Genomic DNA, 27,549 nt, shown 5'->3' on the forward strand with positions numbered 1-27,549 from the left:
CCAGCCCTGGTAGAGCGACCTGGGCTGGCCGAGGTAGACCGCGCCATGTGACTGATAAACCGGTTGCCTTTCGGGGCGGCCATTTTTGAGGCGGGCACCCAACCTCGTGCACCGTAAGCCGGGAGCCGGGGGTAGGCAGTTACCAGGACTCAAGATGGCCACCGAGCCCGCTAGCCAGCCCGCTAGCCCGCGTGCCGGCACGAGACGCACAGGCGGCTTGCCGTGGCCGGCGGAGCGCTGGGCAGGTCCTCGGGCCGCGGGCCCGGGGCGGAGCGCCCGCCCCTTCCAGGCGCGGCCAATCAGCGTGAGCGACCGGCTAGGCGGGGGCCGCCCGCGCGCGGGGTGTGTGAGGACGCGCTCCCGGGTCGCTGAGTGCTTGAGCCCATAAGCGGTGGCTGTGGTACCTGCTGCCGCCACCCGTGCGGACGCAGAGCATCGGACGCGAGCGCGGTCGTGTGGGGCTGGAAGGTGAAGCTATGACGGCCATCAGGTAATGAGTCTGGGCGGCAGCCTGAACTGCGCGCTGGGTAGGCATTAGCCTCTCGGCTGCTGAGAACTGTCGCCCCTTCTCTTGGGTGTTCTGGAGCCTCCCGGTGCAACCGGTCCCCCTCATGTGGAGGCTCTCTGCACTTTTCATTTGGTCATTTATGCCTTCCTCAGAAGTTTTGGGGGCTGAGGCACATGGCGGAGACCTTGGAGTAGCCGCATAGCTGAGGTGACCCTCGCCCAGATTCCAGGATTTGAAGCTTGCTGGCGAGTCTAGTGGATTTCTCATGAAAAATGTAGCTGTCTTCCCCCACCCCCCGGGTGGCCTGAGGCCTGGGGAAGTGTGACGTGCACCGGGCGTGTCCGTGCCCGCGTGTCTTGCCTTCTGACAACTTCGTTGGTGGCCCAGTGCAGACCTGCAATGTTGGCCCTTTGATGCAGGTAGATTGCCCCCAAGTTTTGAAATTGTGTGTCCTCCCAATGTTTGCTTATGACTGGAATTAGTACTCTGGTTCCCAAGGTACCATCTGTTTACCTACTTTTATCTGAGAGTCCCAGCAGAATGAGTTTCATAGTATACAATGAGAGCAATAAACGAAAAACTTCACCTTAATTGCTCTTCCAGAGTTTGGAAGGTTCGTTAATGGCCAGGTCCAGTGTCAGTGGGTAGCATTGACCAAATGGTTAACTTTTGCTAATGCAACTATTTATAAAAAGAGATAAATCTAAAAAAAAGAGATAAATTGCCTTATTTACCCAGTGTTCTGAACAGCCTCTTTTAAAGTAGATCTTGGCCTACATGAGCTTCCCTGGGTGGCTCAGCTGGTAAAGAATCCACCTGCAACGGGGGAGACCTGGGTTCTCTCTCTGGTTTGGGAAGATCCTGTGGAGAAGGGAATGGCTACCTACTCCAGTATTCTGGTCTGGAGAAATCCGCAGGACTGTATAGTCCATGGGGTTGCAAAGAGTCCCACAGGACTAACTTTCACTTTTCACTTTTTGATCTTCATTGTCCCAGAGAAAGGGAGGCCCCAGCACAAATGTGAAGAGACTAAATGAAATTAAATTTTGCTCTGCAAGCTTCCAGCAGCCTAAGTCCTGGTGATTTAATGGTTTCTCACTGGTGATTTTGACTACACAGTATTTAAGAAATTACTTTAGAACCTAACCCTCAGGTAATTTAGGATGTAACTGTTGAACTTGGATGCAGTTTCTCTTAAATTGCATAGTTCTATGTAAACTCAGAGTACTTACCTCATTATGCAGAAGGAGGATGGAGATACAGCACTGAAATGTGGGGCCTTCACAGGTGACTCAGTGTAAAGAATCTGCCTCTTAATGCAGGAGACCCAGTAGATGCAAGTTTGATCCTTGGGTCGGGAACATCTCCTGGAGGAGGAAACGGAAGCCACTCCAGTATTCCTTCCTGGAAAATTCCAAGGACAGAGGAGCCTGGTGGGCTACAGTCCATGGGGTTGCAGAGAGTCTGACACAACTTAGCACACACACACTGAAATTTGGAGATCCACATGGAAAGATTTCACAGTAAATTATATTGGGATGTATAAATTTAGTTTTTAATGCTAACAGTATTTTAGGGTGAATTAGGATTATGCTGTTAAACCTAGTCAGTGCTCCATCTCCCCATCTGCACTTTCAAATCGCATCATTTCAGTCTGCTACTAATTAGGAGTGTGGGGCAAATACTTTCTATGTTAAAGGTCTCTTCTTGTGTGGACTTATTTTAATCCATCATCATAATCCTGGCTACTCTTTGGTGGAGAAACACCCAAATCTAAAACTTCTGCTGCTTGGCTCGTGACAGTAGGATGTGTTTTTTAATGCAGAGCTTGAATGGCTGTTGTATTAAAAAGACTTGATTTTTTTTTTAAATATGTATTTTTATTTTTGACTGCCTCTGGTCTTAATTGAGGGTGTATGGGCTTTTCTCTAGTGGTGGTGCTCAGGCTCCAGAGAGCACAGGCTTAGTTGCCCTGAGGCATGTGGGATCTTAGTTCCCCAACCAGGGATCAAACCCATGTCCCTTGCATTGGAAGGCAGATTCTTAACCACTGGACCACCAGGCAAGTCCCAAAAAGATTGATTTAAAGGTTAATGCTAGTCTTATTTGACTCCTGGAAGGGTAGAAAACTACTAATAGTTAAATTTATGCTTGTATCTTCAGATATTAGTCTACATTTTGTATAGTCTTCATCTACAGTGATATTACTCAAAGATTTTTAGATATTACCTAAAACCAGTTCCCACATTTATACCTGAGGCTAAGAAAAGTTGAGTGCCTTGAGTAAAATCAGTTAGTGGCAGAGTTAGGAACTGAATCCAGATATCCATAATCTAGTGCTCTGCAAGATACCTTTATAAAAACAACATACTATTTAAATTTCCTGAAAAGACTGTTTCTAGAATTTTCCAGGCTTTCCATTGGTTAAGATTCTGTGTTCCCAATGCAGGGGGCATGGATTTGAACTAAGAAACTAAGGTACTGCATCCACATGGCACAGACTAAAAAACTACAAAATTATGTATATAAAATAAAAAAAAACTGCTTCTGGGAACAAAAATTGTAAAATATTGTGAGGGACAGCTATAGTAACTTTCTTGCTTTCCCATAGTCCCCCAAAGAACTTAATAATTTAGGTTTAAGAGTAGGCATGGGGACTGCTGAAGTTGAAGCAACTTCGTATACATGGTGACAGTTTTAAATGGGTTGATAATCCTACAGATACCAGCTGGTTTCCAAAGAAGACAACATTTAATGCCATTTTACGATACCTTTCACATTTATGATGTTATGTGCGTTCCCATTTTGTACTCAGTTTGACAGTAGTCCAGAGGATGGGTACTGCTGACTAGCTTTTACTGATGAGGAGAATGATCAAGGTCACTGAGCTGACGGCATGTCCAGTGCTGTTTTTTACACCACACTTAAAATAATTGCTGGTAAATATAGTAATATGTGTCTGTTCACAGTGACTATGACAGAAGATAGAAATGGAAACCAGTGAGGGCCAGTGGTCAATATACCTGGGTTCTAATTGACAGTATTTTTCTGATTTAGTGATCTTTTTCTTTTTTTCTCTGAACATTTGTTTAATGAAATAGTGATGGTAGTGTGTGCTCATGCTCAGTCACTCAGACGTGTCCAACTCTTTGTGACCCTTTGTGACTCTTTGAGCCCGCCAGGCTCCTCTGTCCATGAGATTTTGTGGGCAAGAACACTGGAGTGGGTTGCCATTTCTGCCTCTAGGGGATCTTCCCCACCCAGGGATTGAACCCGCATCTTCACATCTCCTGCACTGTAGGCGAATTCTTTAGCTAAGTCATTGGTGAAGCCCTCAAACAGATCTCTGGTTCCACTGAGATTTGAACTCAGATCGCTGGATTCAGAGACCAGAGTGTTAATCATTACACCATGGGGCCTGTTGTGATGGTAATACAGATATGTATTCCACAGTGTTCTTGAGTACATATGAAACTTTTTTATATTTTAAGGCATTTTGTAAATGGAATATTAACTTGTCGAATGCAATTTGGTCTCCTTAGAGAATGATGTCATCTGAAAATAAATGTTTAAATCTTAAATTTTTAAATAGGAAGCGAACTTACCTAATTCCCTCATTTACAGTCAAAGAAACTGAAGGCAAGAGACACTGTGATTTGTTCAGGTTCATAACAAGTAGTTGCATGTCTTGAACTAGGTCCGAGATCTCTAGATACCTGATTCAGTGCCCTTTCCAGTGCAGTCCAACTGTTACAAATTCCTAAATAGCTATTTACATAAAAAGAATTTAAAAAAAGCTTATGAGTTTTGAATAAGTTTGGCTGGAGAATTTGACTCTGACTTTTATTGTTTATGTTCTACTCTGCTGCACCATTACTAATAAGAGTCTAAGTTTGCAGCCTCTTAAACCAATTATCAGAGTATGTATTAGGTTGGCCAAAAAGTTCATTTGGTGTTTTCTGTATGATGGCTAATGAAAACCCCAAACAGACTTTTTTGCCATCCCAATATATCAGATTCCAGCTGGTCTTCATCTGAGAAATGATGGAACATATTTGATAAACTGATGCTTTTGTCATTTTTAATTGGCCTAACAGGAAAGTTGATGCTTGGGTTAAAATTCAGGACACATAGGAAAATGTAGAATGTTAGGAGTAAAAGAATCTTAGAGAGCACCTTACTGTCTTTTTTTCTTGATACTGGACCTTCAGGCCCAAATGAAGAGCTGTGTCTTAGTTTGGCAGCGATAGAACTTAAGAGGGAATTTAGGTCTCTTGACTTCTACTTTATGCACTTTTATAAGTACTAAGCCAATGGTTTTTCAAAATACTCCTATGAATATTGCCTTGTTTTTCCAACATGAATGTCTAGTCTGGTTTTGAAAATTGTTTACAGCTTGAATTTGTGCCATGGAAGACTGGGAAAATGAGGTAGGGAGTCAGGGAGAGTGTTTGCTGTAGAGCTGAGGAACCTATTCTTTGGCCTGCCCAGACAGGTCAGATTTGGTTTAAGACTATTCTGGGACTAGACAGGACTGTGACCTACATGATAATTCTGTAACCACTTCTGTGGGTTTAGCCTACATTGGAAAATTTATGTGGGCTGTGGGTGGAGTCCTGGGGTATTTTTCTCGTAACACTCAAGACTTTGAGGTACATCTAGTAGGATCTGCCAAGCCACTCAGATGGAGAACATTCATATGGAGACTAAATTCTGGCTGAGATTGAAATGTATTAATTTGTTGAATTGGTTTCTTTAGAATATTTAAACAGTTTTTCAAACTCATTTCAGGGCTTGTGTCTTTTATAAGAATGATAAATTTTATATAACTGCACAAACTTTTTTATGCCATGAGGCTTTTTAGTGAAGCTAATGAGCTTTTTAAAATAAAATGAAATTGTTTCATTTATGAAATATTTTGAAGAACTAAAGCAGGAATACTTTCCTTGGAGAACTGCAATGTTGTCAGCTGTTAATACTCATATTTATAAATAGGTCATCTTTGTTTGAAAAGGCATACAAGGTTTTCTAACTCCAGATCTTTCCAGCCACAGTATTGCTACATTAAGTAGAACTGTCAAAGATGAAATGGAACCAAAATGATTGTCTAGACAGTTTGAAATGTTAACCCTTTCTTGTAACATTGGTTAATACTCATGACTATTTACCTCTTCTACTTGGTTTTAAAATTGTTACTTTCAAAAATATTGTAATAAAATGTAAGTCTGAATTCTTAATTTCACATAGCATAGCTAGCTTTTAAATAGAATGACCATATGTCCCCGTTTGCCCAAGACAGTCCTGGATCATGCCTGTTCAGTTCAGTTCAGTTCAATTCAGTCGCTCAGTCCTGTCCGACTCTCCGCGACCCCATGCCTGGCATAATTATTAATAGCTCTTCCTTTATTCTCAAAAGTGTCCCACTTGGATAATAAGTTATCTGGTCACCTACTTACGCACTATAGTAATTTTGTGGTAGTAGATTTGGGGTGTTGAAATGTTACTTGACGTAGAACCATAAGATAATGGAAGATTAGCTTATTTTGGCTAGATTTGGATATTTTTCTTCGGTCAGACATTTATATTAACAGATTTTTTATTGTCTCAGAGTAGCATATTATACAAGAAAGCATGTGATTTGAAGTTAGGTATCACTTATTTGTTGTATGACCTTTAACAGGTTATAAAACTTTGCTGAGCCTCTTATTCTCTTTAACAGTGGTGGTGGTTTAGTTGCTAAGTCATGTCTGACTCTGGCGGCCCCATGGACTGTAGCCCTCCTAGGCTTCCATAAACACAGATAATAGCAAAATCTATACTATAGGGTTTTTGTGAGGATTTAAAGGCGATAACGTACATAAAAATGCTTTGTAAGCTTTAAATTGCTGTGGAAGTGTTAGTCATTAGTATCTCACACATATGCTTCTGAAAATTGAATTTAAAATGAATAATTGTATCTACTTTAGGGAACCTTGCTATTTATTTAATAGCACAGTCTGTTAGAAGTGTTAGCTGTCATAGGGAGTAGGGAAATAATACTTAGAGATATATGTATGGTTGAGGATTTTGGGGATGAAGTGAAGTGAAGTCGCTCAGTCGTGTCCGACTCTTTGTGACCCCGTGGACTGTAGCCTACCAGGCTCCTCTGTCCATGGGATTCTCCAGACAAGAGTACTGGAGTGGATTGCCATTTCCTTCTCCAGGGATCTTCCCAACCCAGGGATGAAGGGGAAGAAAAAAATAGATGATGCTGGGCAGAGGGAAGAGGTTTTTTCCTTGAGTGTGCAAGACAGCATGCTAGTATGGACAGGCTTATATGAAAGGACTGGCTTCCATAGCCTAAGGGAAACAAAGATTTTCCTAGTTTGTTTACTTTTTAAAAAATGCCAACAAATGTAAATGTAAAATCACAGATCCTAAGTTCACTGAATTTTTTTTGGGAAAAAAAAAAGTGTTTGTAAAACACCATCCAGATCAGCTTAACAAAACATGTTCATCTCCCAGGAAGTTTTCCTTGCTTCCTCAATCAGTCTCTTTCTCCTGCCCCATCCAGGCAGTCATTTTCTGGCTTCTATTAGTAGTGATCAGTTTTGTGTATTCTAAAACTTCATATAAATAAAATCATACAAGAAGTACTGTTTGTGTCTGATTACTTTTGTTCAGTGACAGTTTTGAGATTCATCCGTTTTGACGTGTGTTTTAGTAGTTTTTCTTTTCACTGCTAAGATTCTATGATACGAATATTATAACAGTTCTGCTGATGGACTTTGGCTTGTTTCCAGGGTTTGGTTGCCCTGAGTGAAACTTCATGAACCTTCCTGTATAAGCCTTTGTGTGGACGTGGGTAAATGCCCAGGTGTGGAATTGCTGCGTTCTAGGGTAATGTGTGTTTAACTTCAGAAACCACCACTGTTTTCCAAAATAGAAAGTGGAATACATTCAACATTCAGTATTATAAGAGTTCCAGTTATTCTATCTTGACATTTTTGATGTCACTCCTTTTCCATTCTTTCCAAATTCCAAAATGCTTGGCATTTTTGATTTTAGCCATTCAGGTGGGTATATAATTATATTACATTGTAGTTATAGTTCACTGATGGCTAATGATGTGATTCTAGGCCATTTGCTTATCTTTTCTTTTGAACTGTCAGTTCAGGTCTTTTAACCATGTTTGTAAGTATAGGTTGTCTTTTTTGTTGCTGGTTTGTTAATTCTTTTGGTATTTTAGATAGAAGTTATTTGTTAGATTTTACACATAAGCATATATACCTTCATGTTTAGCAAATATTTTCTCTCTGAGCCATGTCTTTCCATTTTTGTAACTGTCTTTTGGGAGCAGAAGTTTTAAAATTTGGTATTGAATTCATTGATTTGATTCATTTTATTTTATGTTTATTATCTTTTAGGTTCTTAGAGATCTTTCCTTTTCTATCTCAAGGTTATGAAACTATTCCCTTATGTTTTCTTCTAGAAGCCTTATAGTTTGAGCCTTCACATTTAGGTCTGTGATCCATTTTAAGCTATTTTTTTTTGCTACAGTGTAAGGGTTTCCTTAAAAGAATTCTCAGTCAATAGATTTGATAGGTATAAGACTTCCCCAGACTCTATTCTGATCTGTTGATCTGTTGGTATACTGTTATGCCAGTACTACATTGACTTAATTATTGTAGCTTTGTAAGATTGGTATTGTTTCTTTAAATTTTCAGCAGTAAAGCCATCTGGGCCTAGAATATTTAAAGAAATGATAAATGGTTATTCAGATTTACCATTTTTTCCTGTGTCAGTTTTGAAATTTTAAAGAAATTTGTTCTAAATTGCTGGATTGTTATAGAGTTACTCATAGTATTCTATTACTGCTTGTGGGAACTGTTTTATGTCCCCTTTTTCATTCCTGATATTGGTACTCCGCCTCCTCCTCTTTTTTTTTTTTTTAAAACTTTTTGGGTTCAGTCTTGTTAGGGGTTTACCAATTGTATTAATCTTCTCAAAACCCCAGATTTGGGTTTTGTTGAACTTCTGTTTTGGTACTACGTTTTCTATTTTGTTTATTTTTTGCTGGCATATTTTTATTTTCTTGCTTCTACTCTTTTGGACTTAATTTACTCCTTTTCCATTTTCTTTTGAGTTAGAAATTCAGACCATTCATTTTAAACCTTTCTTGTTTTCTAATATGTGCATTTCATATATAAAATGTTTCCCTCTCAGTACTTCTTTAACTGCAACATACAAATTTTGACACGCGTGATCAGGTAAAGTAATTTTCTAATTTCTGTTGTGATTTTTCTCATCTACAGATTTTATACACAAGGTCATTTAAAAGTTTATTGTCTAATTTCTAAATATTTGGGGGTTTTACAGTTATTTTTAAAAATTGATTTTCTACTTAATTCCATGATACAGAAAATTTATTGTTTATACTTTATAAGCATATATCTGTATTTTATATATGTGGGCATGCGTGCTTAGTTGAGTCTGACTCTTTGTGACCTCACCAGGCTCCTCTGTCCATGGGATTATCCCAGGTAGAATACTGGGATATTCTACCATAGGAGGTTGCCATTTCCTCCTCCAGGGGATCTTCCCAATCCAGGAATCCAACCCAGGTCTCCTGTGGCTCTTGCATTGCCAGGTGAATTCTTTACCACTGAGCTATCTGGGAAGCCCCCTTTTTATGTATAGAGAAAAAATACATTGTTAAGTTTCAATCCTTTGATATCTACTGAGATTTTTATGGTCTTACCTGTAGCCTGTTTTGCTGAATTTTACATGTGTTTTTAAAGTCTTTAATTTCACTCAGCAATATTTTGAGATTTTCAGTGTAGTAGTTCTGTACATCATTTATTCAGTAAATGAATATTGCAGTTGTTGGGGTGTATTGTTCTATAAATGCCAGTTAGTTTGCTTGTTTTATTTACCACATTATTCATTTCCATTTAGTTGCTCAGTTGTGTGCAACTCTTTGCGACCCTGTGGATTGCAGCATTTCAGGCTTCCCTGTCCATCACCAACTCCCGGAGCCTTCTCAAACTCATGTCCATCGAGTTGATGATGCAATCCAACTATCTCATACTCTGTCCTCCCCTTCTCCACTTGTCTTCAATCTTTCCCTTTATCAGGGTCTTTTTCCAGTGAGTCAGTTATTTGCATCAGGTGACTGAAGTATTGGAGCTTCAGCATCAGTCCTTCTAGTGAATATTCAGGACTGATTTCATTTAGGATTGACTGGTTTGATCTTGCAGTCCCAAGGGACTCGCCAGAGTCTTCTCCAGCACCACAGTTTAAAAGCATCAATTCTTCGGCGCTCAGCTTTCTTTATGATCCAGCTCTCACATCCATACATGACTACTGTGATACGTAATTCACATACCGTAAAATCTACCATTTTAAACTGTACAACCTAGTGGTTTTTAGGATATTCATAGTGTTGTATATCCATCACCACTGTCTAATTTCAGAATATTTTTATCATCTCCAAATGAAGTCTCAGGCTTCCTTGATGGCTCAGTGGGTGCAGAATCTGTAGTGCAGGAGATACAGGCGATGTGGATTTGATCTCTGGGTCGGGAAGGTCCCCTGGAGGAGGAAAAGGCCAGCCCACTTAAGTGTTCATGTCTGAAAAATCCCATGGGCAGAGGAGCCTGGTAGGCAACATTCCATGGGGTCAAAAAGAGTTGGACAAACATAGTGACAGGGCACAAATGAAGCCTCATACCTGTTAGCAGTCACTCTCCATTTCCTCTGCCCACATCCTGGCAGTTACTAATCTACTTTGTGAATTTGTCATATTCTGGTCATTTCATGAGTGGAATCATGTATTTGGGCTTTTGTGCCTGGCTTCCTTCACGGAGCATATTATTTTCAGAGTTCATCCTATGTTGTTACGTGTATCAGTATTTCATTTCTTCTTATGGCTGAATAATATTCCATTGTATGTATAGATCACATTTTGTTTATCCATTTGTCAGTTGATGGGTATTTTTATTTCCACTCTTTGACTGTTATGAGTAATGATACTATAAACATTTATGTCCAAGTTGTTGTGATGTCACGTGTTTTCATTTCTCCTGAGTATATACTTAGCAGTGGAATTGTTGGGTCATATGGTTTTTTGTTTAATCACTAAGGTATATCCGACTCTTGCAAACCCATGAACTATCGCCTGCCAGGCTCTTCTGTCCATGGGATTTCCCAGGCAAGAATACTGCAGTAGGTTGCCATTTCCTTCTCCAAGGAATCTTCCCGAGCTAGGGATCGAACCCACATCTCTTATGTCTCCTGCATTGGCAGGCAAGTTCTTTACCACTAGAGCCACCTGGGAATTTTACGTTTGTTTTTTCTTTTGAGGAACTGCCAAATGTTGTTTCAAGCTGGCAGCATCATTTTACATCTCCACCAGCAGTGTGGATTCTAGTTTTTCTATGTTCTTTCCAATACTTGTTATTGTCTCCCAATCTTTGCTGAGAGGCTGTCTGTGCTTGATAAGGTGTAACTTCAATGCTCAACCAGGCTTACAGTGCTGCTATAGCCTTTATTTCTTGTTTGTGCAGAGCCTCATGTTCAGAGATGATTGTTTAATGCCTTTTCAAGTCTTTCTTGAACATGCACACAGGCCAGGGCACATGTACATGGTCTCCTAGATTCTCAGGAATATTCAGAAGTTCTCAAAACCCCTAGGACATCTCATGCCCACAGTTTTCCTTTTAAACTTTTTGGTTTGCTCCCAACTGCTTCAGATGGCTGGAGTGTTAAACAATTGCAGATGATTGTTTTTGACAATTTCCCCTGGGGAAAAGGCTGTGAGCACTGGGGAAACTGTGAGTCAGGTCAAATAATGAGAAGTGTTAGGAGTAGGGGTTTTTCGGGTATCTGCCGGTTACTCAAAAGCTCAGATAATAACAGTCTCTGAAAACGGGTCTTTGAAAGAGCTCCAGTTCTGTTCCAATTCCTCCAGTAGCTGATAGGCTCTTGCTTTCCACTGTGTTTTTGGGGCTGTTGCTTTTAAGGCTTCCATGGAGCTGGGGAGGGGGATGGGAATTCAGCAAGTTAGAATGCCACAAAGCTTGCTGCTTTTGCAGAGATTCAGCCTTTTTTTTCCCCTTTGAAAAATGTTCCTCGGATGTTGTAAACCTTTGGAGTTCTGAAAGTGTTGATTTGACTTTTTGTTTTTTTTGCTACTATTCTTGTTGCTTTTATGGAAGAGAGGATTTTTGGAGGCTCTTATTCTACTATTCCTGATGATGTCACCCTAATTGTTTTTTAAACACTTTAATATATTCTTTCTCTTTCTTTTGAATACTTAACGATTTTCTTTTCTTTTTTGACTCACAGGAAGTTGCAAAAAGAGTACAGAGTTCCTATGCACCCTTCACCCAACTTCCGCCAGTAATAAATCTTAAATAACCATAGTATATTACCAAAACCAGGAAATTAATATTGGTATAGTACTTTCCCAGGTGGCGCTAGTGGTAAAGAACCCACCTGCCAGTTTTAGGAGATAGAGTTGCAGGTTCATTCCCTGATTTGGGAAGATCCGCTGGAGGAGGCAATGGCAACCCACTCCAGTATTCTTGCCTGGAGAATCCCATGGACAGAGGAGCTTGGCAGGCTACAGTCCATGGGGTCACAAAGAGTCAGACACAACTGAAGGGGCTTGGCAAGCATAGTACTATTAAGTTGACTGTGAATGTTTTTAGAATATCACCAGTCTTTGCTTACACTGCATTTTACTGGCATGGTGGCAGTATATAGTTCTGTGAAATTTTGTACAGAAGAATTTTGTATAATTTGTGAAATTTCATGAATCTGTACTGTACAGATTCCATATTAGCACAATTAGGGTACTAAACCATTCTGTCACCAAAAGAAACTCCTTTGTGTTATCCCTAAATGGGCACTCACAACAGTGTGTTTGAAATCCATCCAAGTTGTATCATAGTTCATTTCTTTTTAATGCTGAATATTAGTCCATTGTATGAGTGTACCACAGTTTGTTTACCTAGTTACCCGTTGAAGGACATTTGGGTTGCTTCCAATATTTTACTATTACCAGTACAACTATTATTATAAGATGGGATCCAGGCTAGGCATTTAAACTGGCCTCCTGTATACATTTCTTGGAGCAAAAAAAGATGAGCTCCAGTCCAGACATTTACAATTAGCCTCCTGTTTGCATTTCTTGAGACAGGAGATAGGTGGGCTCCATGTTAGATATTTACAACCAGTCTCCTGTTTGTACTTCAAAATAGCAATAACAACAGAAATAGAGTAAATAGCCAGGGCTTATCTCCTGAGGAAACTTTAAGATAACAACAGTCAGAAACAGAAAGGGGCTAAACCTTGTTTGTGTAAAAGATCAAGAGGTCATATATTTCCCATCCTTGGGGCAAGGGATACATTGCACATGCACAGAAAGGCTCCTTCGGGGGTCAAAAGGAGTTGGTCATTCCATAATATGTGATGCCAAGGCCACCCTATAGACCTCTGGGCTGGAATATATTTTAAAAAATAATTGCACATGCATGTTGGGAAGGGTCCTAGGGTAAGTTAGGTGTAGAAAAAGAAACCATGTAATTGGCCAAAGGTAAACAAATACCCAGAAGAATGGCCGTGTATAAATGATTTAACCACCTCTTTACTACCCTCCTTCTCTTTGCGGGGACGCCCACACCCTTTCTCTTCGGGTGTGTGTCTCTGCCTTGCTCTTGTCTTAACTGTTTCTCTGTGTGCTCTCCATCTTGTTATGGTGCTGTGTCTCCAATAATAAACTTTGTACCTGCTTTTACAGTTTTTGCCTCCATGAGAAATGAATTTCTCAATGTGGGCAAGAGCCAGGGAAAATTTGCTTCTAACCTCTATCCCTTGCTGATCTGGTGGCTAGGATTCCTGGTTTTCATCCAGGGTACACAGGTTCAGTTCCGTGTACCCTGTTCAGGGAACTAAGATCTCGCTTCTTGCGACTACTCACTGCTGCCTCTCTAAGATCAGTTAGATTTGTTTAAATAATATAGTTCTGGTGATACTATATCGGATTTATTGTGGCAGCAGTGTAGAAATTTAGGCAGGGTCTAGAGGGCCTAGTTAAAGGCAGTGCCAGTGTAATGTTGTGGGGGTTCCTGGCAGGTAAACTGTTGGAGAAAGCTAAGAAGATGCAGTTACTATTAAGGATAGTGCTTATTGATGGAGAGAGAAGAATCACCTATGAACATGAGGCTTTTGAATTTAAAGAGAGGATGATGGCTATAATAGTTAAGGATAATCATTAGTATTTGTTCTGGCAACATAGTGTAACTAAATATTTTTGCTGACCAGAGAGCTAATCAACAATAATATATCAATATTGTAGACAAAGTTTTAATCAGTATCTTTTACTTTAATATTTGTGTCAGTGCATGAAACTTGTAGGTTGTCTAACAATGATAATTATAGGTTTATGTTGGACGGCGTCTGAATTATGAGACATCTAAAATTACTGACTAAAAAAAAAAACAACAAAACCAGTCATTCAGAATCTTTCATTCTAGCTTCCATTCCAGGAAAAAGGCATTGCTAACATTTATATTGCTAACAAAATAATAGTCCTAGTATGAGTCAGATAGTTTTTGGCCATAGACCAGCCCCATCTTGTTAACATCTAATAGGAAAAGATCAAAATAAATGCTTCCTTAAATAGTATTTTCATTATTTGAGAAGGGTGGTACAGTATTCACTGGCCTGGACACTAGTGTGTATTTAGAAAATTAGCTGTTTTAAAGCATTAGTGTTTTTAACAGTTGATCTGTCATATTAGAATGAAGTTATTTAATAGCTTCTCAGTTATATACAGTGATGGAGAGGAAAATGATGTGAGTAGTTTAAACTCATTTGCTTTTGGAAATAATTGTATAGTTTTTACTTAACTTACTGTATGAAGACACCTTTTATGTGTTGTTTTAAGTTCTGTTGTCTCTTCCCTCTCATATTAGCCATGGTTGCTGCAGTAGGTTCCAACCAGGCCAGCTTGACAGCATCTCTCATCAGGGCCTATGCTATATAATTCTTGCAGTAAGGAACAGTAAGTGGTATTTAAGTTCTTCCCCTTTTATCCTTTACACAGGGAGCTCTAGATCAACATTTCACATATTCTTATCCACTTATGTTCTTAAGCAAAGGTTTTGTTGGACAAATAGATTTAGAATTGAGTTTAAACATGGTTATTGAGATTCATTGTTCTCGTTTCCCACCATAATTCTTTGACTGTAGAAGCTATGGGCCTAGAGAGGTTGCATTAATTTGATAATATTATTTCTACTAAATTTTCTAGAAGGGTGTAATAAATTGAGAGTGCACGAAATATGCAAAGGACTGACTTCTTAAAAAGAAGTATCACTGTTATATTTCTTAAAACCAGGAGGGGACCAGTGGGGGTGGAGAGAATGACATGGGGACAGAATGATATTTTTTGTGATGATGGAAATGTTTTGTGTTTTGATTTAGGTGGTGGTTACATTACTGGCTATACTGAACTAAACACTTAGAAAGGGTGAATAAAAGAAATAGCCAAGCAGCTCAATAATATTTCCCCTGTGCTTTTGTTTTTGTTGTTGTTTTTGAATAAATAATAGATCTCTTCAAGAAAGTTAGAGATACCAAGGGAAATTTTCATGCGAAGATGGGCACAGTAAAGGACAGAAATGGTATGGGCCTAACAGAAGCTGAAGATATTAAGAAGAGGTGGCAAGAATACACAGAAGAACTGTACAAAAAAGATCTTCATGACTCAGATAATCACGATGGTGTGATCACTCCCCTAGAGCCAGACATCTGGAATGCAAAATCAAATGGGCCTTAGGAAGCATCACTGTGAACAAAGCTAAAGGAGGTGATGGAATTCCAGTTGAACTATTTCCAATCCTAAAAGATGATGCTGTGAAAGTGCTGCACTCAATGTGCCAGCAAATTTGGAAAACTCAGCAGTGGCCACAGGACTGGAAAAGGTCAGTCTTCTTTCCAATCGCAAAGAAAGGCAATGCCAAAGAATGCTCAAGCTACCGCATAGTTGCACTCATCTCACATGCTAGCAAAGTAATGCTCAAAATTCTCCAAGCCAGGCTTCAACAGTACCTGAACTATGAACTTCCAGATGTTCAAGCTGGATTTAGAAAAGGCTGAGGAACCAGAGATCAAATTGCCAACATCCGCTGGATCATGGAGAAAGCAAGAGAGTTCAGAAAAACATGTACTTCTGTTTCATTGACTATGCCAAAGCCTTTGACTGTGTGGATCACAACAAACTGTGGATAAGTCTTCAAGAGATGGGAATAGCAGACCACCTGACCTGCCTCCTGAGAAGTCTGTGTGCAGATCAAGAGGCAATAGTTAGAAATGGACATGAAACAACAGACTGGTTCTAAATTCGGAAAGGAGTACGTCAATACTGTATATTGTCACCCTGCTTATTTAACATATATTCAGAGTACATCAGGAGAAATGCTGGACTGGATGAAGCACAAGCTAGAATCAGGATTGCCAGGAGAAATATCAATAACCTCAGATATGCAGATGACACCACCCTTAGGGCAGAAAGTGAAGAAGAACTAAAAAGCCTCTTGTTGAAAGTGAAAGAGGTGAGTGAAAAAGTTGGCTTAAAGCTCAACATTCAGAAAACTAAGATCATGGCATCTGGTTCCATCACTTCATGTCAAATAGATGGGGAAACAGTGGAAACAGTGTCAGACTTTATTTTTTTGGGCTCCAAAATCACTGCAGATGGTGACTGCAGCAATGAAGTTAGAAGATGCTTGCTCCTTGGAAGAAAAGCTATGACCAACTTAGACAGCATTTTAAAAAGCAGAGACATTACTTTGCCAACAAAGGTCCACCTTAGTCAAAGCTATGTTTTTTCCAGTAGTCATGTATGGATGTGAGAGTTGGACTATAAAGAAAGCTGAGCGGGAAGAATTGAGGCTTTTGAATTGTGGTGTTGGAGAAGACTCTTGAGAGTCCCTTGGACTGCAAAGAGATCCAACCAGTCCATCCTCAAGGAAATCGGTCCTGAATATTCACTGGAAGGACTGAAGAGGAAGCTGAAACTCCAGTACTTTGGCCATATGATGCGAAGAACTGACTAACTGGAAAAGACCTTGATGCTGGGAAAGATTGAAGGCGGGAGGAGAAGGGGATGACAGAGGATGAGATCACTGGATGGCATCACCCACTCAATGGACATGAGTTTGAGTAAACTCTGGGAGTTGGTGATGGACAGGGAGGCCTGATGTTCTTCAGTCCATGGGTTCACAAAGAGTCGGACATGAGTGAGCAACTGAACTGAAGTGAACTGAGGAGTTTTTGTTTGCCTAATAATACACAAATTAGGCAGAGAAGTTCCTGATGAAATAATGGTCACATTTTATTGTGTCTGCCTGTTGATCCTTCATTTTCTAAGCACTTACTTTCTTTATTAGACTTATTTTGATTATAAATGCCAATGTGAATAAATAAATACATTGTCTTTTATCCCTCCCTCATCAGCTTTCTTTAAATAGAAAAAGGGACAATTTCCCCTTAACTGCATATTCAACCATAGTTGCCCAATCTGTGATTTTAATTTAGTCTTCTAAATCATTTTAGACTGTAAGTGTAGGCTGTACTTTGTTCTCCTAAAAAACCTTTGGTGTATCAGTCCTGTTGGTATTAATGATAATCTCCAAGTGGTGAGGATGGTAACTGGTTTGGAAGCAACTGGAAAAGAGCTTGAGCAAACTAGATACCAGTGGGAAATTATTCAGAGGCGAATTTTATTGCATTAACTAGAAGAATGCCCCTCATCGAGGCTGACCCAGCTATGCCTCTAGTCCATTTCTTGCTGTCAGTTGGTATTGCTTGTGGTTTTCAGGGTTCTGTCTTTCCCTTAGTTTTGAGCGATACTGTAGTACTATGAAAAACAGACTCTCTCAAAGTCCATTAAATGTAATTGAAAATTACACTATGATACCCACTGTAAAGGTTCCACCCCAGGCATTCACAGTTTTTCAAGGGTAAGGCTGTTGCTTGAATTTTTTCAGGACTTACTGTATGCTCTGTAATAAACTTTCATTAGTTCAATATTTTACTGTCTAGATAGAGTTAAGTATTTATCATGTTTGTTGTATATATAAAACTTTATTAAACCTTGAAAAAAAGAACATTGAATTTAATTAGCTTTAGTTATTAGTTATGTGGAAAAAAATCACATGATCTGGTTTCTTCTTTTGTTATGTTTTATTTCGTCCAATTTAAAAGTCATTCTCCTTTTTGAATGGCTTTGTGCTACCTCTAACGTTTGTCCTACATGTATGTAATAGACAAATCAAAGGTTTAATAATCTAGTACGTTAGGTTTATTTTCAGAGTAAAGAGAAGATATTTTTATATTCGTGTGCGTTTTATACGTCACCTTACTTTCAGAGGTATTTCTAACTTGTGTTTTGTTTGTGTTTTTTTTTAGTGAAAATATTCTCTTTGGAATGGGAAATCCTCTTCTTGACATCACTGCTGTAGTGGATAAGGATTTCCTTGATAAGTAAGTATTGAGCTCTTCATATTTACTATGTAAAATATACATCTAAGTAAAAACTGAAAATGTTAAGAGTTGAATTTGTTGTTTAACATCTTCAGTTGGAGGAAAATTCAGGGAATCTAATCCTGATAATGGCAAATGCTATATCATTATTATTGAGTAATTGACCACAATTTTCCCTTGGAAAACTTTGGTACTTTTGTTCATTCCTGTTGCTACTTTCACTTGAAGTTGATTCTGTTATTCTTTGCAAGGAAGAAGTATGTGATTCACTTAATGATTTAATTTCCACATTTTAAAATTAACTGTCAATGAACTAAATCAGTAATGGTGCCATACCATATGGGAGAAGGAATAGGATTAGAGAGAGCAAGAAGAATATGTAGGACATGATTTGAACACTATGAATCTTCCCCGTTTTCCCCAATAGTAACTTTTGATATTGTTAGTTTAGCTGAGAAATCATTTGATGTTTATTTATCTGTGGTCATTTGGTACAAAGGAAAAGTTAAGTACTAAAAAAGACTTAATAATGAGAAATTAATATCCCCTTCCTCTTAAACACCCCAAGTTCTATGTCCAGGAGCAACCACTTTTAAAAAATATTATTGATGCAAAATTTACTTAAAATTAAATTCATAATTTTAACTATTTTAAGGTGTACAATTCAGTGACTGCTAGGACACTGACAGTGTTATACAACTGTCACCACGATTGAAACCCAGGACATTTCATCACGTCAAGAAGAAACTTGTATCCAATAAGTGGTCATATCAGTATTCCCACCTGCCCTTCCCACCTTGCCCCAATCTACCAGTTTAGTTTGTTTCCATGGATTTGCCTGTTCTGGATATTTTATTTCATATAAATGCAAGCATGTAATATGTGGCCTTTTCTGTCTGGCTTATTTTACTCAGCATGTTTTTCAAGGTTATTCCATGTTGTAGCATGTATCAGTGCTTTATTCCTTTTAAGACAGAATAATATTCCATTGTTTATATATGCCACAGTTTGTTTATGCATTCATCAGTTGATGTAGTCATTTGTTGATGGACACTTAGACTGTTTTGTCTTTTGACTATTGTGAAGAAACCTGCTGTGAATATTTGTGTACAAGTTTTTGTAAGAATATATATTTTCATTTCTTTTGGGTTTATATATTGGAGTGAAATTGCTAAGTCACGTGGTAATTCTGTGTTTAGTTCTTTGAAGAACCGCATCCTCACCAAAACTTGGTCTTTTCCCTTTTTAAAATTATAGCCATCCTAGGACTTCCCTGGAAGTCCAGTGGTTAAAACTCCATGCTTTCTCTTCTGGGGGCACAGGTTCATTTCCTGGTTGGGAATAGTAAATGGAGTCATTTTCTTAATTTCAATTTTGGATTGTTCATTGCTGATATGTAGAATACAATTGATTTTGAGGAATAACCATTTTTAGCACATTCTCTTTTTTAATGTCTTGGAGATTAACTCTTTATCTGTATAAACTCAAGTGTCACAGGATCAGGCAAGGATTTATAATTGTATGAATTTGGCTTATTGCAATATAATAGGAAATAGGTTAGGGATCCAAGGACAAACTGGAGGATGTGTCTTATCCTAAGAAATTCAGATACAAATTTTAAAATACACTCTGCTAATCAGAAACACTCCTGCATACAATTATATTAATAGTTTTACTTCTTCTGGTTACCTTGTACTTTTTAATGACATAATATTCATACATGAAAAAATTGTCTTGTATCAACTTTCAGTGGAATCCCTTGACTTCTCCTTATATACAGTGAATTTACCAATGCCACTGTTCTTCCGTCTGTTACTTCTTTACTTTCTAAGTTTTGTTAACTTTCTACTTTAACTCCTGACTATTGCTCTTTTACCTTTATAAATTCTGTTTAACTATAATTTTATTTTAATATTAAGATTGATATGTTTTCATTGTGTTAGCTATCTGTAATTACCAACTTTGAAGACAAAGTGGTAGTTAAGGTTGAAAATCACTTATCCATACTTACACAGTCTCACTGTGTTTATTCCTTTTTGCAGAATGAAATAGTGTGCTTAGAGTGTAGGGTAGGTTTAACACTTGGAATGTAACTAGAGTACTTAACTATATTAACAGTAAAAAAATAAAAATAATGTAATCATCTCAATAGACAGAAAAACCATTTGCCAAAACCACTATCTATTCCTGATACAATTTTGTATAGGATACTTAGAATAGAAGGGATCTTATTTATTTCTCATAAAAGTTTGTTTAGAGTAAGCCTAATATAATTTCTAATGGTGAAAGTCTTTATACTTTTCCCTAAGATCAGAGACAATTCAAGGATTTCGGTCCTTACCACTTCAGAATGTATACAGTGGTCCTGGAGATTCTATTCAGAGCAGTCAGGCAAGAAGAAGTAAAAGAAATCCAGCTTGCAAAGGAAGAAATAAGCTATTTTTATTTCCAAAAGGCATGATCATTTATGTAGAATAACTGATGGAATCTACAAAAAAGCTACTGCCTGATTTCAAGAATTATTTTAAAGTTACAGTAATCAAGCAGTGATATCAGTGTAAAGTTTGATTGCATAGAATAGAATGTCCATAAATAACCCCACACATAAATTGATGACTGATTTTTGACAAAGGTGCAGGTCAGTTCAGTGGAGAAAGGATTGTCTTTTCAACAGATAGTGCTGTAACAATTGAATATCAACATGCATAAAAAAGAAATTGTATTTTGCACCATATGCAAAATTAACTGATAGAGCTAAATGTCAGGCCAAAAAGTATAACACTTCTTCAGGATAATATAGCAGGAAATCTTCGTGACTGTGATTTAAACAAGAGTTTCTTAAATATAGAACACCAGAAGTATGTTCTATAAAAGAAAAAACTGATAAACTGGACTTTTTCAAAATGAAAATTTTTACTGTTGGGAAGATAGTGTGAGAAGAATGAAAGGACAGACAGTAGGTTTGGAGAAAATATTTGCAAAGCATATGACTGAAAGAACCACCAGTGAGAATATATAACTAACTCTTAAAGCTCAATCAGAAAAGAAAAAGCCTAATAAAGATGGGCAAGAAATTTGAACATTCATCAAAGATATATGGGTGGAAAATAACCACATGAAAAGGTACTCAGTCTCTTTCATTATTGCTGCTGCTGCTGCTAAGTCGCGTCAGTCGTGTCCGACTCTCTGCAACCCCATAGATGACAGCCCAACAGGCTCCTCTGTCCCTGGGATTCTCAAGGCAAGAAAACTGGAGTGGGTTGCCATTTCCTTCTCCAATGCATGAAAGTGAAAAGTGAAAGTGAAGTCTCTCAGTCGTGTCCGACTCTTTGCGACCCCATGAATCACAGCACGCCAGGCCTCCCTGTCCATCACCAACTCCCGGAGTTCACTCAAACTCATGTCCATCGAGTCGGTGATGCCATCCAGCCATCTCATTCTCTGTCGTCCCCTTCTCCTCCCACCCCCAATCCCTCCCAGCATCAGACTCTTTTCCAGTGAGTCAACTCGTCGCATGAGGTGGCCAAAGTATTGGAGCTTCAGCTTTAGCATCAGTCCTTCCAATGAACACCCAGGATTGATCTCCTTTAGAATGGACTGGTTGGATCTCCTTGCAGTCCAAGGGACTCTCAAGAGTCTTCTCCAGCACCACAGTTCAAAAGCATCAATTCTTTGGCGATCAGCTTACATGACCACTGGAAAAACCGTAGCCTTGACTAGATGGACCTTTGTTGGCAAAGTAATGTCTCTGCTTTTTAATATACTATCTAGGTTGGTCATAACTTTCCTTCCAAGGAGTAAGCGTCTTTTAATTTCATGGCTGCAATAAGCATCTGCAGTGGTTTTGGAGCCCCCCAAAATAAAGTCTGACACTGTTTCCACTGCTTTCTCATCTATTTCCCATGAAGTGATGGGACCAGATGCCATGATCTTTGTTTTCTGAATGTTGAGCCAACCTTTTCATTCTCCTCTTTCACTTTCATCAAGAGGCTTTTCAGTTCCTCTTCACTTTCTGCCATAAGGGTGGTGTCATTTGCATATCTGAGGTTATTGATATTTCTCCCAGCAGTCTTGATTCCAGCTTGTGCTTCTTCCAGCCCAGCGTTCCTCATGATGTACTCTGCATGTAAGTTAAATAAGCTGGGTGACAATATACAGCCTTGACATATTCCTTTTCCTATTTGGAACCAGTCTGTTGTTCCATGTACAGTTCTGACTGTTGCTTCCTGACCTGCATACAGGTTCCTCAAGAGGCAGGTCAGATGGTGGTATTCCCATCTCTTTCAGAATTTTCCACAGTTTATTGTGATCCACACAGTCAAAGGCTTTGGCATAGTCAATGAAGCAGAAATAGATGTTTTTCTGGAACTCTCTTGCTTTCTTCATGATCCAGTGGATGTTGGCAATTTGATCTCTGGTGCCTCTGCCCCTTCATTAGGGAAATGTAAATTAATGATACAGATGCTGCTGTGAAAGTGCTGCACTCAATATGTCAGCAAATTTGGAAAACTCAGCAGTAGCCACAGGACTGGAAAAGGTCAGTTTTCATTTCAATCCCAAAGAACGGCAATGCCAAAGAATGCTCAAGCTACCACCTAGTTGCACTCATCTAACACGCTAGTAAAGTCATGCTCAAAATTCTTCAAGCCAGGCTTCAGCAATATGTGAACTGTGAACTTCCAGATGTTCAAGCTGGTTTTAGAAAAGGCAGAGAAACCAGAGATCAAATTGCCAACATCCGCTGGATCATGGAGAAAGCAAGAGAGTTCCATTTTTCCTAGACGGAAGCTTCAGTCTATTTTATAACCTGTTCTTGAAAGTAACATATCATCATTTTTGCCACAAGCTTGTTATTGGTCATACAAACCAAACCTGGTGTAACATGGGAGGGCACTACATATGGGTTTGAAAACTAGGAAGCAGGGATTGTTGGGGGCCAGAAGGCAGAGTGTGATAGTCAGCCTCTAAAATGGCTCCTGATGATCCTCCCTTCTTGGTTTTCTCTTGAGTAGTTCCCTTCTCCCACAGTGCACCATGCTGGCTGATCCATGTAACCAGTGGCATATGGCAGAAGTGATGATACGCTTCTTCAAAGTTATTCAGTCACTCAGTCATGTCCGACTCTGGGACTGCATGAACTGCAGCGTGCCAGGCTTCCCTGTCCTTCACCATCTCTCAGAGTTTGCTCAAACTCAAGTCCATTGATTCAGTAATGCCATCCAACCATCTCATCCTCTGCCATCCCCTTCTCCTCCTGCCTTCAATCTTTCCCACCATCAGGGTCTTTTCCAGTGAGTCAGTTCTTTGTATCAGGTGGCCAAAGGATTGGAGCTTCAGCTTCAGCATCAGTCCTTCCAATGAATATTCTGGGTTGATTTTCTTGTTGTTCAAGGGACTCTCAAGAGTATTCTCTAGCACCACAGTTTGAAAGCAGTTGTTCAGTGCTCATCCTTCTTTATGGTCCACCTCTCATGTCTGTACATGACTATGGGAAAAACCATAGCTTTGACTATACAGACCTTTGTCGGCAAAATGATGTCTCAGCTTTTGAATATGCTGTCTAGGTTTGTCATAGTTTTTCTTCAAGGGTGCAAGCATCCTTTAATTTCATGGCTGCAGTCACTGTCCATAGTGGTTTTGGAGCCCAAGAAAATAAAGTCTGTCACTGTTTCCATTGTTTCCCCATCTGTTTGCCTTGAAGTGATGGGACCGAATGCCATGAACTTATTTTTTTGAATGTTAAGTTTTAAGTCAGCTTTTTCACTCTTCTTCACCTTCATCAGGAGGCTTTTTAGTTCCTCCTCACTTTCTGCCATTAGGGTTGTGTCACCTGCATATCTGTCTGATATTATTGGCATTTCTTCTGGCTATCTTGATTCTAGCTTGAGTTTCATCCAGTCTAGCATGTAGCATCATATACTGACTTTATTTTTCTGGGCTCCAAAACCACTGCAGATGGTGATTTCAGCCATGAAATTAAAAGACACTTACTCCTTGGAAGGAAAGTTATGACCAACCTAGATAGCATATTGAAAAGCAGAGACATTACTTTGACAACCAAGGTCCGTCTAGTCAAGGCTATGGTTTTTTCAGTGGTCACGTATGGATGTGAGAGTTGGACTATAAAGAAAGCTGAGTGCCGAAGAACTGATGCTTTTGAACTGTGGTGTTGGAGACGACTCTTGAGAGTCCCTTGGACTGCAAGGAGATCCAACCAGTCCATCCTAAAGAAGATTAGTCCTCAGTGTTCATTGGCAGGACTGATGCTGAAGCTGAAACTCCAGTACTTTGGCCTCCTGATGCAAAGAGTTGACTCATTGGAAAAGACCCTGATGCTGGGAGGGATTGGGGGCGGGAGGAGAAGGGGACGACAGAGAATGAGATGGCTGGATGGCATCACCGACTCGATGGACATGAGTTTGAGTGAACTCCGGGAGTTGGTGATGGACAGGGAGGTCTGGCGTGCTGCGATTCATGGGGTTGAAAAGAGTCAGACACGACTGAGTGACTGAACTGAACTGAGTGTAATCGAGGAGACAAATGTAGAAATAAATCAATTTGTTACTGTAGCATTATAGAATTTGGTTAAGTATAAGGTAAGGTAAGGTGGCACAGTGGTAAATAATCTGCCTGCCCATGCAGGAGACAGAGAGATGCAAGTTTGATCCCTAGGTCAGGAAGATCCCCTGGAGTAGGAAATAGCAGCCTGCCTCAGCAGTCTAGCCTGGAAAATTCCATGGACAGAGGAACTTGGTGATCTATAGTCCATGGGGTTGCAAAGAGTTGAACATGACTGAGTGACAGAGCACACATGCACAAGGTAATCTTAATGTGTAGGTTAAAATTGTGCTCTGGAACGACTTGTAGTTGTGTAACAATCTGTGGAAGCTCAGTTTCCTTGTAAATAAAGTAGGAATACTATATCTGTTGTTGTTGTTTAGTTGCCCAGTTGTGTCCGATTCTTGGTGACCCCATGGACTGCAGCATCCCAGGCCTCCCTGTCCCTCACCATTTCCTGAAGTTTGCCCAAGTTCATGTCCATTGCACTGGTGCTGCCATCCAGCCATCTCATCCTCTTATGTCCTCTTCCTTCTGCCCTCATTCTTTCCTAGCATCAGGGACTTTTCCAATGAGTTGGCTGCTTACATCAGATGACCAAAATACTGGAGCTTCAGCTTCATCAGTCCTTCCAATGAATTATTGGAAGTAGTACTCCAATGAGTATTCAGGGTTGTTTTCCCTTAAGATTGACTGGTTTGATCTCCTTGCTGTCCAACGGACTTTGAGAAGTCTTTTCCACATTTTGAAGGCATCAATTCTTTGGCATCCTGCCTTCTTTACGGTCCAACTCTCACACCACGCGTGACCACTGGGAAGACCATTCAGTTCAGTTTAGTCTCTCAGTTGTGTCCAACTCTTTGTGACCCCGTGAATCGCAGCACGCCAGGCCTCCCTGTCCCATCACCAACTCCGGAGTTCACCCAAACTCACGTGCATCGAATCGGTGATGCCATAGCCCTGACTAATATGGACCTTTGTCAGCTGAGTAATGTTTCTGCTTTTCAACACATGGGTTATATTAGACTGGTGCAAATGTAATTGCGGTTTTGGACCATGAATTTTAAATCATTATAACTAGGCTCAGACACATCTTTATTAATAAAAATAGGAACCATTACAATCAACACACTTTTGTTAATGAGAGATAAGCTTGTTTATTCCTGTAGTGTAAATGATTGACATTGAGTTCTTTGGCGACTTCTCATGTAGTTAGTCTCAGTTGGTCCTTGTCAGCTTCCAGTGGCCAGCTACTATGCTACTCATCTTCAAGACTTTTTGAACCACCACCTGCTCTGTGTTGGTTAGCAGTTCCTGGGCCAAAAAGTATTGTTGATTTTGGGAGTTGTCTGTACTGCTTTTATGACCCATTTTGAACTTGAATAAGAGAATTGCTCAAATTTGCTTTTTGTCTAACATCATTTCCCTAGTCTAAAATAAATATAAATTAAAAAGTAAGTAATAAGTCATTTCCCAAAAAACAACATGAAATGAGAAATGCGCATTAAAATGATGTATAACATAACCACATTAAGATGTATTCTAGTATCAAACGATAGAGTTCCTCAGTGCAAAACTGTAATTATTTTTGCACCAGCCTAATAGTAGCAATATTATAATATGAAGATTGAACAAGATAATTTATGTATTTGCCAAATGCTCGCTGATATTATTGGCTGCTAAGGAGCTTGGAATGTGTCTCACATCTCTGTTATAGACAGTGGAGACAACTTCAGGGAGTTAATAAGCAAGGGGCCACGGTCAGATTCATGTTTAGAATTCTGTAAATCACTGTGTCTGCAGTAGATCAAGGCAAAGGCAATGGCAACCCACTCCAGTACTCTTGCCTGGAAAATCCCATGGATGGAGGAGCCTGGTAGGCTGCAGTCTATGGGGTCGCACAGAGTCAGACATGACTGAAGTGACTTAGCGGCAGCAGTAGATCAGGGGATTTGAGGGGATAAATTAGAGGAGGCTGTAGTGATAGACGTGTTGAGAGATGGTGACCTAATCATTATAGTTAGAAAATGGTCAGGAGAAACTTCAATAATACAGTGTTATAAAGGTAAGATTTGATAGATTTAGTGAAAAGAGCAAAGGAGTCAGGAGTGATGTTCCAATGTTTAGTTTTGCTAAATGACTAGATGTTGTTATTTATAACTGAATTAGGGAGTATGGGAGGAAGGACATGTTAGAGGTGATGAAGAGATTGGGTTCAGGTTTGTTCATAGATGAGATAAATATGTGTTATCTATATGGGGATGTTTGGGAGCATCTGTGATTTATGTGTCTGATTGGTAGAGGATGCACGGTGGGAGAGACATATAGTAAATAAAAGTTGTATTTAATTGTACTTTGACCTAATTCCATTCAATATATGTTACCTGTTATTGCCATTATCATCCTCATTATCACCACCAATACCACCATCATTATATAGGCAGTGTTAATATTTTTTTGATACCTCCAAAAACTAGTTTAATACTGGTCAGAAGGCCTAAGTTCTGTGAGAGAGGCACAGCTAGAGCCTGCATGCTATGTCGCTTTAGACACGTTCCACTCTTGTTGATCCTGTGGACTGCAGCCCACCAGGCTCCTCTGTCCATGGCGTTTCCCAGGCAAGAGTACTAGAGTGGATTATCATTTCCTTCTCCTATAGGCAGTGTTTAAAGCAACTAATAGATAAGCCTTTCTAGAGGAAAGGCATGAAGTGAAAAGAGAAGTGGGGTGGGAGATAAAGCATTTAATGGATGGGTAGATGAATTATAGAAGGAGATGGTGAGCTTTTATTGGGAGAACTAAGATAAGGTCTCAGGAAGAATAGTGAGTTTGTGTGACAGAGTAGTTAATAGTATCAGATGTAACAGATTGGTAATATAAAACCTACAGAGAGTCCACTGGATTTGACAGTATAATATCAATGGTGACCTCAGCTAAGTAAAGCACAG

General features: G+C 39.4%; 1 protein-coding gene across 2 annotated transcripts in view; it reads left to right on the top strand.

The window, feature by feature from the left end:
• Positions 1-27,549, top strand: part of ADK (adenosine kinase) — a 566,284-nt gene that overhangs the window by 27,406 nt on the left and 511,329 nt on the right. The window contains exons 1-2 of one of the 2 annotated variants that reach the window (XM_055425402.2): positions 187-490; positions 17,969-18,043. In XM_055425402.2, coding sequence (XP_055281377.1) covers positions 477-490; positions 17,969-18,043 — 89 coding nt within the window. In that variant the 5' untranslated portion in view covers positions 187-476. Of the gene's footprint in view, positions 1-186; positions 491-17,968; positions 18,044-27,549 lie in introns of those variants that run through there. The other variant, XM_055425401.2, reaches the window with a different exon arrangement.

The sequence above is a fragment of the Moschus berezovskii genome, chromosome 12, assembly GCF_049115385.1.
Source record: "Moschus berezovskii isolate FMDL1 chromosome 12, NW_MosBer_1.0, whole genome shotgun sequence".
Lineage (NCBI taxonomy): Eukaryota > Metazoa > Chordata > Mammalia > Artiodactyla > Moschidae > Moschus > Moschus berezovskii.